The following is a 15,989-nucleotide window of genomic DNA, read 5'->3' as shown; positions in this document are numbered from 1 at the left end:
AAAATCATTTAGAAATATTGTGACAAACCAAATAAATCTTGTATCTTGCTCAAAAACAACATTAACACATTGTAGAATAATAAAAAATTTGAGACTACCAAGAACAAAAATATGAAACTAAATCCTAAGTCAATGGCTTTATATATGAATGGTATAAATATAATTTATTAATTTACTATCAGGTTATCGGTTAACCTGTTAAGAAAAAACCTCAAACCGTTAAAAACTGATAACCCGATGATAAAAAAAAACCAACTAGATAAAATATTTACTAATTCTCCTTGTACTTTGAAATAATTACTACTTATTATCTCACTAATTAATATTTTTATACTAGATTTCAAGACAAATACATGTATTTTTGCTACAAAATACTAAAAATAGAGAGAGACTAGTAATATATCTCAGATACATGTAAATCACACTAGATAAATAGAAAAAGGAAAGTGGCAAGCAAGAGAAGAGAGTGACGAACGAGAAAGTTAGATACACGTGAATCACTTGAATAAAATATATTTAGAACAAATTATGTTTAATTTTGACTTCAGATATTCGAAATATTTATATCTCAACGTGCCAAATATATGTATTTGAAGTCCAAATTCTGATAAACATAGTGGTATTAAAATACACGACCAAAATACAACATAGAACACTCTTTGCCTCTCTCTTTTCCCTCCATCCCCAAAATACCAGACAGAAGAAGAAGAAGATGAAGAAGAAGAAGAAAACCTTAAAATCCTCAAAATCAAGAGCCGCTTCAGAAGATGAAGAAGAAGAAGAAGAAAACCTTAAAATCCTCAAAATAAAGAGCCGCTTCACCATCCTCCATAGCAGAGAGGACAACACTGTCAAAGGATGTTATCATGGAGATCTTCTCAAGGCTACCCACAAAGTCATTGTGCATATTAAGGTCCGTTTGCAAACAATGGAGAATCATAATTGATGACCCATTTTTCAAATCCCTACACAGAAAAAAATCATCTCAGAAACCCAACTTGCTATTGCTCCAAGAAAAATCCTACCGTCGTTGCATAATCTACGGTACCTCTACTACCAGACTAACTCTGTCATCAATTGATTTTGAAGGAAATCATAACTTTGACTTCACATTTACTTTGGATGGTTATGTCAATATGTTGCCATCTAAATCGGAGTTGATTTGCTTTGTTAGTACCCAAGGGTTTTATGTGTTGGGATATATACTATTAACCATGTGTTAAGAAATAATATTTATTATAGAATAAATATTTGCTCAATTTTAATAGATCATATATTCGTTTATGGTGTCTATTTACTTATATAGTAGATGATTTAGTGTGTAGAATTTTAGCTTATACACAGAGGATTAAATCATCGGTTCTTATAAGTATAAAGATTTTTGTTCACAATCTAGGATGGAAATTGGACATGCCATCGGTACGATTGTAGCACAAGATTATAGGTAATTTATCTTGATTATGGGAACGGTATAGTTCCAACTTCTTGTGCTAGTGCATTTTGTATGTATTGAACGGGACCGAGTAGAGATAGTTGTTTTAGACTGACTGACAAAACATATTCTCTAAACTATTAAATGTACTTATATTCTTAATCCTGATATAACTATTATGATCTGTATATATTAATTATCGTTTTGATTTATTAAAAGGTGAAATTCTGAGATGGGTCAATATGCTTGGTAAGTTGGATGATAATAATATATATTGGTGAAATAATAAGTTAGTTGATGAAATCCATGTCTCGTTATAGAGATTGATTGATATGCCTTTTTGAGAAACTTATAAGTTTTCATCGTGTCAAACCTTGCAAGTGGATTTATGAATCCGACACATGAAATAAGTTAAGTAGTGCTCTAAAGGAAATTAATCATTAAGTTAAATTCGTCAGTAATTTAATTTATTGATTAGTATCTGAAATCTTAACATGGGGAATTACATAAGTGTTTAATGGGGAATTACAAAATATAAATAGAGGAGTGCAATTACGAATTTCTAGTGGAATGATTTGTAATTTATTATGGTAAGAATAATTCAAATTAATTATTTGGAATTATTTCCATAATAGGAAGCCTCAGTAATTAATTATGTGGTCCCTCCAGTGCCCATATTTAACTAGAACTCAGAATCCTAATTCTAAAGGGAAAAGGGGAGAGGCGTTAGTTTTCTTATAAAAAGAAAACTAGCGTGTATTTTTCGGTTAAAAGAAAAATAATGTGTGTTTGGTTCTCCTTTTTGGACTTTGAAGAAATCTCTATAATTAGGGATTATTCTAGCCCTAGATTGTTTAGTTTTCTATTCGATACTTGCCCACCCTAGTATTGAGAGAGTTCAGATGTGAACTTGGGATCACTGTAGAAGACCATGGCTATCTTGTAGATTCACTTGAAGGACTGTCTAACTTGGGGATTCGCTTGAAGGTATCTGTTCATGCTTCAAGAGGTATTTATCGAATTAAGTTTCAGTATGTTTATGTGTTCTAGCATGATTATGTGGTCTAGCATAAACAATATTGGTTATCTATTATTCATGTAAGTAGAAAGATTCTGGTATGCTTCCGCTGTGAATATATGTTTTCCAACATTATGTATGTAACCCTACTACTCAAGATTTAGTTAAATTACCTAAATCTCATTTTTGTGATGTTAAAGATGGTAGTGCTTTTGGGTATATAAAGGAGAGGAATGAGTATGTTTTGGTCAATGCTCGTTGTATTAATTATGAAATTGGGTGTGAGGTTTTGAGGTGGACTGATGGTTGTTGTTTGAAAGATTGTTATTGGTGGATTGTTAGTTCGAAATGCCCATGTTATCTTCGTTTGTGGGGAATTTTGATTGAAAATAGTTGTTATTGGATTGGATACAATGACAAGTATGATAACACAAAGATTGATGCAATTGTGTCATTCGATTTGGGAAAAGAGGAGTTTAGTACAGTGGTGTTACCAGAAGGTCGTTTTGATCCTGCTGGAGTTCGTTTTTTGGTGGAATTGAAGGGGTTGTTGTTTTTGGTTGATTCACCCGAGGACGTATCTTCCATGGATATTTGGGTGTTGAAAGATTCAAAGAATCATATATGGGCTAAGGAGTACATTATTGATCTGAGCATGTTTGACTTTGGCTTCGATTTTATCACTCCTCTGGATTGTAAGGAAGGGAAGATTCTTATGGATGTTAAATTTGAAAGTCTTGAGTGGTATGATGTGGAGAAGAAGTGCTTTAAGAAAATAGATAATCTAACTTCACGACGATGGAGATGGTCTGTACTTTACACTGATGGCTTGTTTTCCTTGGGAAGTCGATATGTAGGTGGCGTATAATGTTTTCAGGTGCTGTTTATGGTTTGCTTCGTCAACCATAGTGTTTCACCCTTTGCTTAGAGTAAATTAGTTAACTTTGAGCAAACAATAAATCTATCATTTTGTGGAGTTATCTTGTCAATTCCTGTAATTGAACCAGTATATTTGAAATGATGTTGGAAGATTAATGTCATATTATCATTTACTTCACATGTGATACAAATTGACATCTCAGTGTTAACTAACTTTATTCTAGTCTATGAATATTTGATTCTGAAGATCTGAACTGAAAAGAAAGTGGTGTGATTGTTTTGTTCTTAATGGACAGGACTGCAAATAGTGATGGTTATGAAACAGATTCATGTTGCTTAAGGTATTGTAGATTGCAGAGTTTAACTGGGTGCTTTAGCATCCTGCACAGATAATCTTCTTCCATCTGCAGTCTGCCGAAAGAAATGGTTATCGACTTATCGTTGTTGAAGTGCTTATTTTCGCTGTTGTTTTTGCAAGAAAGGAAGCTCTGAATTGCTGGTATTCTTTAAAGCCTTATTACAAAATTGCTATTTGGGACAAAAATCTTGAAACTATTTCATGATCTGGTTTTGGCTGCATTTATCATGCTAGTTAATCAAATATCTTACAACATTTTGATACTCTTTATATATATAAGCTGGCCCTTGGATCACAATTTAACCCAAATAAAAATAAATTTATGTCATTTATGGGATCTGACTGAGTACTTATTTTCATTTGAAAAGTATCATAGCTATAATATTCTCACTTTATCTCAATTGTTTTAATCTTACATATTATTATCAATAATTAGCATTCAAAAACGTCATAAAACCATTAATTATCTCCCCATCATATCCTCCATATTGTATTATTACTAAACATTGAAAATGATACAGAAAAAAATAATTCAAGATAAAATATTTTCTATATTCTCTTATATCATATACGACCTTTGTGATTTTGTTGTAATGTATACCTTAAGCAATATGAAATCTCAACAGTTGAATTTGTAATTATTCTATTTGGTATCTCCATTTATCTATTTACCAATAGGCAAGTACTATTAGCAAGTTATTTAACATTAAATACAATTTTGCCTAAATTGTTCTCTCTTTTTAAATGAAAATGGCCAAGATGGCATTATTATATAGGGCAAACAACGCAATTTCACTAATTTAGGGGATAATTATCTACCTTCCCATGAGTTTTTGATATTTTTTGAGCCACCTGGCTAAGTGTGTTTTTGTGTCAAAAATTATATGGGGAGATACAATATATTTTCTTATTTCAAATAGTTTAACGCAAACTTTGAAGCCTAAATACCATTACTCATCATTTGAACACCTCTTTTTAAAAGTAAAATATAGGCATAAGTCATCGACAACTCTATAAAATTGTCTGTATTATTCATTTAGATACCTCAACTTGATTTTATACCTATTGTACACCTTTACCCTTTCGAATTTGGATTATTTGAACATTTTTTTGATAATCAGCTAAAAGTATTTAACGTGTGAAATGCATTCGTGGTGACAATACAACTTACCGTAAGGTGTGGTACATAATTGGTGCTAATTATTTGTTAACAACTACTATATGTGATATTACAAATTTCTAGCCTACTCTTACAAGGTTTGGACATTACAAGTTTACAACACACACTCTTCACAGAAGTGAAACAAATCACCCTCAAACTGCAATAGTTTTAAGTGGAAACATCAACCAAATCATGAACCATGCTCATAAAACTGCAAATAGTGTACATCCACCATATCGAATATATTGAGTGTATCCTGAAAATGAAAACAATAGAGGGAGGTAAGTGCTTCGTAAATCCCTTCAAGCAATGAGAAAATGAGGAAGCATCGCGAAAAAATCTAATTCGAGATACAGCCATGAAAAGAAACAACCACAACATATTCATACTCATTAATCAGTAACCATCAAGAATGAATGGTGTGAAAAATATCAAATCACATTAGTTTCTCTAGAAAAAAAAAAGTTAATTTGATTGAAACCATAATGGTTTTAAGAATGAAGCCGAGATTCATGTGATTATAAGCGAACTGAATTACATAGGGCATGGAGAGAATTACACGTCTCATCTTTACCCGCAGCCTTGTGGCCCCCATCCCAACCACCCCACCCCACCTTCCATAGTATCTTGTCTAGATTATATACAAATGCTATTAGAACAATATTTTTTGCTTACGTTCCAAACACAAGAAATTAAATAAGAAAGACAACTCTAGCTAAGGTTGTTAGCTAGTGACTTCCGCCATACAACAAGCCAACAAACTATGTATGACTAGATTCGACTCAATGGTAATAACTGTTCGCTGGATGATCATCATATGAATCAAGATAGGTAGATATAGGTTGTCTCAACAGGTTTGTGAACCAATTCGTCAAGGTTTCTTTTCTTTTAACTAACTAATTAATACTCTCTCCATTTCAAAATAGTTGTCACATTTCACCTCTCAAGAGTCAATTTGTCTAATTTTCAGAACTAAATTAGATTAGATTAATTTGATATTTTATAATTAAAATGTAGATATACAAAAATGATAGGAAAAGTACTATAAATTGCAATTATTCCCATATCAATATGATGAAAAAATACATCTTAAAATGTTGGTCAAAGTTCATATCATTTGACTATCAAAAAAGAAAATTTTGACAAGTATTTTGGAATGGAGAGAGTAATATTTTAAATGTGAATTAGACAGACAACTTTTCCTATTCCCAAAAATAGAGGCAAGTCTAGGATTTAGCTTTAATAGTTTTTCAACCTTCAAGATTCTTAGCATTGAGCTAATCGTAGTTCAAACTTATATGTTCAGAATTTAATGTGTTAAAGTTTTGAGAAAATGATCCTTAATGTATAGGGATGACTTTATTTTGATCCTTAATATATTCCACATGGTCTTAATATATTATAAAAAGTACTCAATTTGATCCTTTGCCCTAAATATAACATAGCCATCAATTAAATTTAACGTTGGGCCCCACTGAAAAATAAAACCACCCAAAATATTTCCCTTTCTCCTTCATTCTCTGGTCCTCCCATCAAAAGCTCCGTTTTGAAGAGCCTGTGGGTGTTGTTGCCTCAGCCATAGAAGGAACTTTCCTCTTCCACTTCTAAAAATATTACTTCTCAAAAGTGTGGTTTAGATAGTTGAATTTTGCTTTTGATAAACATTTAAGGATCAAGTTCATCTTATGTCAATTGATTTTTACAAATGCCTCCAACATAAAATTTGCACAGTTGATACTTCATCAGCATCATATGGCAAATTTTAATGCTGAAAAATGTTGTCTCAGACACATGATCTGTTTTAAAAAAATTGTGACCATCATATATATACCATTGACCCTCACTATGGACATTAACAAATCTAACAATAGGATTAAATCTTATAATAATATTAAGAGTGAAAGAAAATAAACTAATTTTCTAACTTAACAATAAAATTATTTTTTTAGAAATCATAACTTTGAATTAGGGTTAAAACTGTGGAGGAGGGACAAAAGTGGAGAGCAGCGACTGGTTGGTGGACGAGCGTCGGTGGCCTAGAACAATGTGGTCGTCGGAGAAGAGAGAGGGAGAAGGGGGAAATTGGGTCAAGCTTTTCACGCCACTGATGAAAGAGAAAGGGAAAGTTTGGGTTTTTTTAGTGGGACCGTTGTTAAATTTAACTGAGACCTGTTATATTTAGGGCAAAAGACCAAATTAAATACTCTTTATAATACATGAAGGACCATATAGATCACGTGGAACATATTAAGGATCAAAATAAAGTAATCCCTATACATTAAGGACTATTTTGGTCATTTTCTCTTAAAGTTTTTATGTTTTTTTCATTATATATCTATGTTCCATGTAGAGAACCCCGAGTTAAGTTGAACTAGGGGTGTCTGAATGAATTCGGGGGATCAAAATGGACTGTGTTATTAAATGGGCGAGTAATTTGGACTGAAATAAGTTGGGCTGAAAGGGGTTTGATACACTTACGCACCTTTGAAAAAGCTTTGATCAAACACTAATTACTGCTCAAAAGTATCTTTCGAGCTAATTAGCCAAATATAGATTGTTTCTCACTAAAAACACTTACGAAAAAAAACACTTTTTAAAATAAGTTGATTTTAGAAGTTTGACCAAATAGGCTATATAAACAAAAATAAGTTCAGGGAGGTAATAGGACCTTAGTAAAGATTAGGTGTGTATCGGGGATTTTGGGCATAGGCTAGGAAGTACTTATGCATTTTCCCATTAATATAAAAAGTTAAAAAAAAATATATATGGATAGTTGCTCGGACTCTTCACTTTCGATGCCACACCCGTGTCGGATTCTCCTAAAATATACTACTTTTGGAGAATCCAACACGCACCCATTGACATTTTTGAAGAGTCCGAGCAACATAGGACTCATATAACCATATAGAATGAACAGTCTGTACCTGATACTTTCATCTTGATGAATGAATGTCCCACAAGACTTGCTCATCAAACTTGGTCAATACACCATCATCTAGTCGTTTCCACGTCCTGATCTTCTCCACACCCATCCAGACTTCCTTTCCCTTCCCAAGTTCTGCCTGTATTACCCTTGCTCTTCTAGGCCAACCAGCTACACCATAACCATGATATCCAAAGCCTCCACCATAGCAAAACCACATACCTTCTAGATTCCCACAATAATCATTATTATGATCATGACCTATAAAAAAAGCTTTAACATCCCCCATAGAGATAAAGGTCTTCAAGACTCCGGAGTTCACCAATGAACATGCCACATATTCCCGGTACGTGCCAACAATATTTTTAATAGGACCTTGACGGATTTCTGGAATTGGGATGTGGAAAAATGCTAGTGCAGGATTCATCACGGGGAACGGAGGAATCTCCACTGATTGATCAGTAAGCTTCCATTGTCCCTGTGATTGTATTGACCTGCAAAATGTTAATAAACTCTGAATAGGCTAAACCCACTCGTCAGAGCAGAAACAATTAATGGAAACACAGAACCAATAGTTCTAATAAATGGAAGATTTGTAATAGAATGCTCAACAGGGAATCACCAAGTCACGTGCATAGGAAGGAGAGAGGGAGAAAGAGAGAGACAGAGTTTATATGTTTCCTTCTAATGTCAGTCATAACAATACCTGAAATCTTTTAGAAAGACCACGAAGCCAACTTAGTTGAGATTCCCTGATCCAGTTATAAGTCCGGACTCCATCAACAATAGCTCTATCTCCACTATCTAGAAAATATAGGTTAAGAATGCTGCTGTTACTTAAGTATGAGCCAGGTGCACCCCGCACTTCAAGATTGTAGTTGCCAAATCCATCAATATTTGTCATTGGTTGCTGTTCCATTGGATCCATTGGAAATGTTTGTGAAACGGAATAATCCATCAGGGAGATGAAAGACATAAGTTCTTCACGATTCATAGTAGATTCTTGATCATGGTTCCCCAAAACAGCTGCCCATGGAATTCCGGATTCTATAGCAGGAGCAAAAACTTCAAACAAAGATTCTGCAGCATCAGTAGCACTTGATCCAAATATGTTATCTCCTATAGAACAAAGTCAAGTGAGTTTTATAGATAGTACAGAAGAACAGGCAACGATAAAGTAAATGATATGCAATCACTACCAATTAGCAACTGTAACATTTGTATGTTGTACAAGCAACACATATGTGGAAGAACAAGGACAATGAAATTGCAGTTGGAGATATGGGAAAAGTAAAAGTTCAGGGAAGTACATAAACAAGTGTAAAATAAGTAATGAAAAGCAAGATAAGAAGATGAATACAACTCATCAAGCTGAAGTTACATAAGCCTAATCATCTGTTTCACTGCACTGTGACTGGACCAACAATGTTGAAATTCAGTCAAAGGTCATGCGATGGAGACTAATGTGGAGTTTTAGAGTAGATGAGAGTTTGAAAAGAGTTGATGTAATGTTCATTGTCATTATCCCAAAGCTGGAGGGGGCTACAAGTATCAAGTAGTATAGGCCTATTAGTCTAGTAAGAAGCATTCATAAGATCATTTCTAAGGTGTTTTCCCCTACATATTGGAAGGTCCTAGACGAGACTCTGTCTTCTTCACAAAATGCTTTGTGGAGGAAAGGCAGATTCTGGATGCAATTTTGCTGGCACATTTAGTGGTAGATTCTAATAGAAAGAAAGGTGCTTCAGTGTTCCGTGCAAGCTAGACCTTGAAAAGCCATATGATCATGTGAATTGGAATTTCTTGATTCCATTATTCGATTCTGGTGAATGGCAATCCATGTGGTTTTTTTTTAGTAGTGCGAGGGAATTGAGACACAAGGATGCTCTATCATCTATGATTTCCATTTGAGTGATGGAAGAATTGAGTAGGATGATGGATAGAGCTGTGATCGGTGGATAGCTTAAGGTTTCAATGCAGCACCTGGCGAAAATGGTACCATATCGATCTCTCATTTAGTGTTCGTGGATGAAAATTTGGTATTTTGTCATTGAGATGTGATCTAGATGGAATACTTGGTCAAATGTAAACTTGGTCCCAGGTAATGTCTGGTTTCAAAGATTAATATTACAAAGTGTGAAATTATACCTGTTAGAGAGGTGGATAGCATTGATAGGCTTGCTTAAGTTTTGAATTGTAGGGTAGGAGCTTTTCGCACTACCTAACTTGGTCTACCACGGGGTGCTTCAAATAAGGATCAAAACGTATGGAACCTGATTCATTAGGGAGTTGAGAGAAGGCTAATGGCACTTCTCCAAAGGTGAGACGGAAGTGCTTATTAACCGCACTTTATCAAGCATTTACACATATTTCATGTCCTAGTTTCACCTAATCGGTTGGGAGATTGTGACATATTCCAAGTGTTGGGGAGGTTTGGAGATAAGGTATTGTTGGGAAAATGGCTATGGAGATTCGGAGCAGAGGAACAAGCTTTTGAAGAGGGGTGGAAATCTAAAAATGTCAATATGTCCTACGGTTGTGGTTGATGAAGGAATATTATAAAGGGTTGGGTAGAATTTAGTGGCAGCGTTTCAATCAGGGTAGGAGACGGGAAGAGAGTTATGTTTTGGCATCATAAGTGGTGTGGGGATAACACTTTGAAAGATGATTTCCTGAACACATACAAAGTCTCATGCCAAAAGGAGTAGTTAATCCAACAAATTCAGAAGATACAAGGTGGAGGTTTTCCAGGACTTCAAGGTTCAAGAGGAATTTCCATAATTGGGATGTGATTGAGTTCCAAGGATTGCAAGATTTGCTTCACATGAGTTCACAAACAATGTACTCACTTGATAGCCATGATATGAATCATGATGATTGGAGGTGTTCGTTGGAGAATAATTGAACTTTCTTTGTTAAGTCTTTTTATGAACAAAATTTTGAGTAGGGAGCAATTTCATTTTCATAGAGCTCGATTTGGATCTCAAAGGTACCGAGGAAGGTGTATCTCATCACTTGGTTAGCATCTAGAGAGGTGATTCTGACAATAGAGAATCTCAGGAAGCAACAGTTAGTTTGTGTTAGTGTTTCATGTGCAAGGAGGCGAGTGAAGATGTCAATCATCTTCTTCTACATCGTCATCTTACCTCAAGTTTATGATGGAAATTCTTAATTGGTTTGGCATATCATGGGTGATGCTAAGTATGGTAAAGGAGTTAATATTCCGTTAGAATTGTGGAAGGAGGAAAAGGCTTATACAAGATCTAAACAAGCTGCTAATAATTTAGCTAAGGACTAGTTATTTCTTGCTTCTTTAATTGTGATCACAGTTTTTAATACCCCTCCGTCCCATTTTATGTGGCACTCTTTTATTAGTTTGTCTCAGCAAGAATGTCACCTTACTATAATTAGAAATAATTTAACTTTAAAATTCCCCTTTTACCCTTAATGACATGATTCATAACCCACACAAATATCTAAGGATTGTTTTAGACCACAAGTTCCAAAAGTCTTTCCTTTTTTCTTAAACACGGTGCCCAGTCAAACAATGTCACATAAAATGAGACAGAAGGAGTATCTAATAATAGCTAAAGTAGTCCTTTAGTTAGTTCCCATTATCAGTCACAAGTTAGCTATTGAATGTAATTACCAATCTTGCCAAATCATAATCAATGGAAGACAAACGGACAGAAAATAACAGGTGAATCAGAAACACTAATAATCAGATCTGTAACTACATACCCTGTACCATCTGAACTTTATTAGTCTCCCTATAAAATATTTTGATTTTTCTGAGTGAACTTTATATCCATCAACAAACTGTAGTTAGTACAACAAACCACAAACTGTACTCCGCGAAACACCTCATACCTCTTGAATGTAGTAGCTTTAGACAAAAAAAACCTAACACTTTCCTGCCTAATGTCTAAATATTGCCTCCGCGGTGAGCTCATGGAAGTGGAAGCGATTACACAATTCAATTGAGATAGGCTTTTTATAGATCATCAGACAACATACTCTAACAAATCTTGACACACAATAAAAGTAGAGTTATTTATTAAGATTTAGCATATTCTGAATATCTATTATACCATTTCTGGAAAGGCAGAAAGCAGTTACCGAATCTTGAATTAGAAACTCTGCTCTAAACATCCAGAAAGGAAGAGAAAAGGAAAGTCTGTTTCTTACTTCAAATAATGTCAAGGCAATACATATACGTGACATTTAAACTTTAGCTATGCACAATTAGACACTTAAGCCTGTGCCAGAAGACCTTCTCGCAGATGATTTCTAGTCAGTGTGCCGCGAGTGGCTTCTCGATGAATAAGCTGTGATTGCTCTTGTTGATACAGTTTCATTTTTTTATATAAAATTGAACAATAAGACGCACATATCCTGCCTGGCATAATACAGCAGCAGAAGGGGAAGTTAAAGTTATTACCAGTAAATACAATCAAGTCAGGCCTTTCAATGTGAATCATCTTCCTCAAGAAATGAGTAGTGTTGAGGTCAGAACAGTAATTGAACTCACTCTCCAACACATCTCTACACCGAGTCACCATCCCATTCCCATAGTGCATATCCGCAACCTAAAACACACCAAATTGGAACAAAATTACAACACCCACAAGAAAGATAAGCTGATTTTGCTCAACTTGTTCAAACATTTTCCATACAACCCAGCTAAAGTTTTTCGATTTACTTTAACATTTTTCCAACAATTTTTTTATTTTATTTTCTAGTAAAGCAAAAAAGAAGTTAATTTTTGTAATAGAACCTGAAGTATTTTGAAGGTTCCATCTGAACGGAAACGCAGAGGCAGTTGGGGCTGCTTCTTCAGCTGGATATTTTGGTAATGAGTAGTTAGTCTATTTGAGATAACAAGTGTGTCAAGAACATACAAAGAAGCAATAATGAAGATGAAGAACAACAAAGAGTGGATCCATAGTCTTGCTGATTCCATACTTTGTTCAAAGGATCCAAATAGAGAAGCAATAACAAACATATACTACTGCTAAACTGTACCAATTTATGTCATGTAATTTAACTTAGACAAAAGGTTCGAACATGTACTAATATATGTTACTCCCTCCGTTTTACAAAGAATAATCTAGTTTGATTTGACATGAAATTTAAGAAAATAAAGAAGATTTTTGAATCTTGTGGTCCTAAATTAAAGTTATATCAAATGTATAAAATTACCATTTAATCTTGTGGCCTTAGACATGTCACGTGGAAAACTAAAAATAAAATGTTACCAAAAAAAGAAAGAGGTCATTCTTTTTTAAACAGACTAAAAAGAAAAGGAGGTCATTCTTTTTTAAACGAAGCGAATATTTAATTTGACTTGATATAGAGTTCGAAAAAAGAAACAAAAATACTTTTTGAACTTATGATTTAAAGCATAAATGTTTGTTGGGGGATAAAAACTAAAATTTTAAATTAACTTTATTAATTAAATAGGAAAGTAAGTCGTATAAATTGAATTGATTGAGATAATACACATCTTTAGTTTTACGAAGCCTACTACCTACTTTTGACTTGTTTATTATTTCCAAAGCAAATTGTTGTCATGTTTTTCTATTTTTCTTAAATGTGTTTAACTATTTAGCAGTTAGCAGCGGTAGCTGCGTTTGATTTTGGAAACTAGACACTTGTGTTCGGTTATACATTTTCTTGCAAACAGGATCGTCATTTCCATAATTTGCGCTTTAGCCCATTTATTTCTCAAACTAATTTTTACAAAAAGTTAATTTGAATTTATTTATTTTTAAGAAAATAATGTTAAAGAGTACTTTCTTTGGTCTATATTAAGCGGATATAAAATATCAAAAACTAAATTATTAAATTGAATTAAATTTTTTGATAATTTAGTATTCGATATTTGGTATGAAATTTGAGAATAAAATTTTAGAATTATGATATTCAGATTTGGGTTTAGTATGAGATATTAGTACCATTTGGTATTCGATATTTCCCGAAAACCAAATTATTTACTTAATGAAGGTCATATATCACATGTTCATCACTCATTAATAAAAGGCAAAAGGCATAAATTGCCCCCTAAACGTATACCCAAAAGTCATTTACACACTTTAACTAATGGAGTGACCTATTACACACCTTAAGTACATAAAAGTATATTTATTTCCCCCTTCCGTCCCCAACCCAGGGCGCGTTTCGCTCCACATAGTTGAGCGCGTCAACACGCTAATAAAGTCATTTTTATTTATTTTTTTAATTAAAAAAATCTAACCCAACGGTTATATTTCCATTCCCTTCACATAACCCACCCACCCGACCCTAATGAACAAAACCCCTAAATTTTCACCCAAAAATCTGAATCAAGAACCCTAAATTCAAACATAGTTCAAAATTCCTTCTTTTGAATCAAAGGTAACTCTTTTTCATTATTATTCATTCATCTCTTTTCCATTTTGATTCATTTCTCTCTTTTTCATTTTGATTTGTTTCTATCTATTTCGTATTTTGAATTTTTAGTTGTTTGATTCGCGGTAATTCTTATTAAGGTGCTACAATGGCTCGAATAAGCTTGACTAGGCTCTGTTTACAAGAGGAAGATCATGAATTGGAAGAGGTGCGATGCAAACACGGATTTGTTTTGCCTTTGCTGACCTCTTGGACCCCGAGAAATCCTAGTAGAAGATATTGGGGTTGTCCTTACTATGGGGTAAGTTAATCTTTTTTAAGAGTTGAATAATTCGTTTTGTTGTTTCAAGAGCCATAGAATGATTCGTTTTGTTTTTTAAGAATGCTAGATCATGCGATTTTTGGCTTTGGAAAGATGATTATATTGATCCAAGATCCAAATTTGTGATTCCCAAGTTGTTGGGAAGAATTGCGGAGCTTGAACATAGTGTTGAATCTTCTCGAAAAGTTGAAACTTCGGATAAGGAAATCAACAAGCCTACTAAGTCGACCAAATCCATGGAAAGCAAAATAGATATGAACAAGAAGGAGTCAAAAATGGACAATTTTGATGATGATTTGAAGAAGATGAAAGCAGTTGAAAAGAAATGGAAAAAAAAATTGGCCAAGTCCAAGAAAAGGGAGAAACAACTTTGGATTGCTCTGTTGTGTGTTTGTATTTTAGGTGTAAGTTTAGTATTTCAAAGAGTATTGTTTCTGAAAGGAGAAGGACATTCAAGGAAATTGTCATGATCTCTTATTGTACCAAAAATTTGCAATATTGTGTTGAACTTGTAAGGCTTTTGTGTAATGAAAAGAATTTACAAAGCTTCCCTTAGCTTAATTTGTCTCATTTATTGTTGCAAGTATTTGATTTTGTATTTGGTCATAAACTATATATTTAGTGTGTACAACTATCTGCTCAACTGTCTAAACTATACGTTTGTGTAGCCACTGCTTAAGTAGTCACTTATTGCCCTCCATAAACACAAAAACCATCACTAAAAGAGAAGCAATATTGTTACATAAACAGACATTCATAACTGCATAATCATTAATCAAAATATAAGTTAATATATGTCAAAGCAGTTACATAATCAAACACCACAAATCAAAATGCAGTCACAACTGCAATTCATTGTCTTAAATATAAGGGTACTAAATAGGGATAAAGTGCATTGCATTGTCTATCACCCAACAAAACAAATGTCTACATTGCATTACCAACAAAAATCTACCAAAACAAGTTAGATTGCATTAGAGCTCTCTAGGCTCAAATGTACAGCCTTAGACCTAGTCTCCATTTGTTTTCTTCCCCTCATCTCTTCAAGTTGGCTTGAGGCCATAGCTTGTTTTCCCTTCCATTTCACACCACATGGTGGTTTATGTCCAAGATCTCCAGTGACAACTGCTGAAGACTTCACATTTCTAAATCTTTCACTAGGCATTCCAGGCTGTTCAAATGAATATAAATAATCTTAATTTGTGATTAAAGAAAAAATAATAAATGATATTTAAGTATAGAAATAGGGAACTTACATTAATAATAGTAGCACCACTTTGTGTGTGTAGTGCACCCATTCCAACCATTCTTGTTCTGCTAGCAACACTACCCTAAAAAATAACAAAATATTCAGTAAAGCAACTTATTTAAAACTTATACATGAAGTAAATAAAGGAAACTATATCACCTTTTCTGTTGAACCCTTTGGTCTACCCCTTCCTCTTTCAGTTGGAGCATTAGGTGTTGCTCTTGGGCCAACAATTTGTGTTGATGTTGGTGCAGCA

At 33.8% G+C, this 15,989-nt stretch overlaps 3 protein-coding genes across 4 annotated transcripts; 2 read left to right on the top strand and 1 right to left on the bottom strand.

Moving 5' to 3' along the window:
• Positions 1 to 2,586: 2,586 nt before the first annotated feature.
• Positions 2,587 to 3,507, top strand: LOC107062942 (putative F-box protein At1g50870; the record flags this gene model as incomplete). Its single annotated transcript, XM_015314238.1, has 1 exon — positions 2,587 to 3,507. A coding segment is annotated over one exon (732 nt), but the record flags the coding sequence as incomplete, so codon positions are not given.
• Positions 3,508 to 4,817: 1,310 nt separating this feature from the next.
• On the bottom strand, positions 4,818 to 12,788 carry LOC102595590 (probable inactive purple acid phosphatase 28). Its single transcript, XM_006359008.2, has 5 exons — positions 12,550 to 12,788; positions 12,214 to 12,361; positions 8,479 to 8,891; positions 7,774 to 8,250; positions 4,818 to 5,105 (listed from the first exon to the last, which is right to left on the bottom strand). Exons 1-4 carry the CDS (start codon positions 12,775 to 12,777, stop codon positions 7,783 to 7,785), a joined length of 1,257 nt encoding a protein of 418 aa, XP_006359070.2. The 5' UTR covers positions 12,778 to 12,788; the 3' UTR covers positions 4,818 to 5,105; positions 7,774 to 7,782.
• Positions 12,789 to 14,068: 1,280 nt separating this feature from the next.
• Positions 14,069 to 14,996, top strand: LOC102598762 (uncharacterized). 2 transcript variants are annotated; one of them, XM_015314243.1, is made up of 3 exons: positions 14,069 to 14,168; positions 14,303 to 14,463; positions 14,544 to 14,996. In XM_015314243.1, exons 2-3 carry the CDS (start codon positions 14,311 to 14,313, stop codon positions 14,952 to 14,954), a joined length of 564 nt encoding a protein of 187 aa, XP_015169729.1. In that variant the 5' UTR covers positions 14,069 to 14,168; positions 14,303 to 14,310; the 3' UTR covers positions 14,955 to 14,996. The 2 variants fall into 2 exon arrangements, with proteins under 2 accessions (XP_015169729.1, XP_015169728.1); XM_015314242.1 differs by lacking the exon at positions 14,069 to 14,168 and having other exon boundaries at positions 14,262 to 14,463.
• Positions 14,997 to 15,989: the final 993 nt, after the last annotated feature.

Source organism: Solanum tuberosum, unplaced genomic scaffold, assembly GCF_000226075.1.
Source record: "Solanum tuberosum cultivar DM 1-3 516 R44 unplaced genomic scaffold, SolTub_3.0 scf00282, whole genome shotgun sequence".
Taxonomy (NCBI): domain Eukaryota; kingdom Viridiplantae; phylum Streptophyta; class Magnoliopsida; order Solanales; family Solanaceae; genus Solanum; species Solanum tuberosum.
Note: the sequence above shows the minus strand (reverse complement) of the source record. Positions and strands in the feature narration are given on the sequence as shown.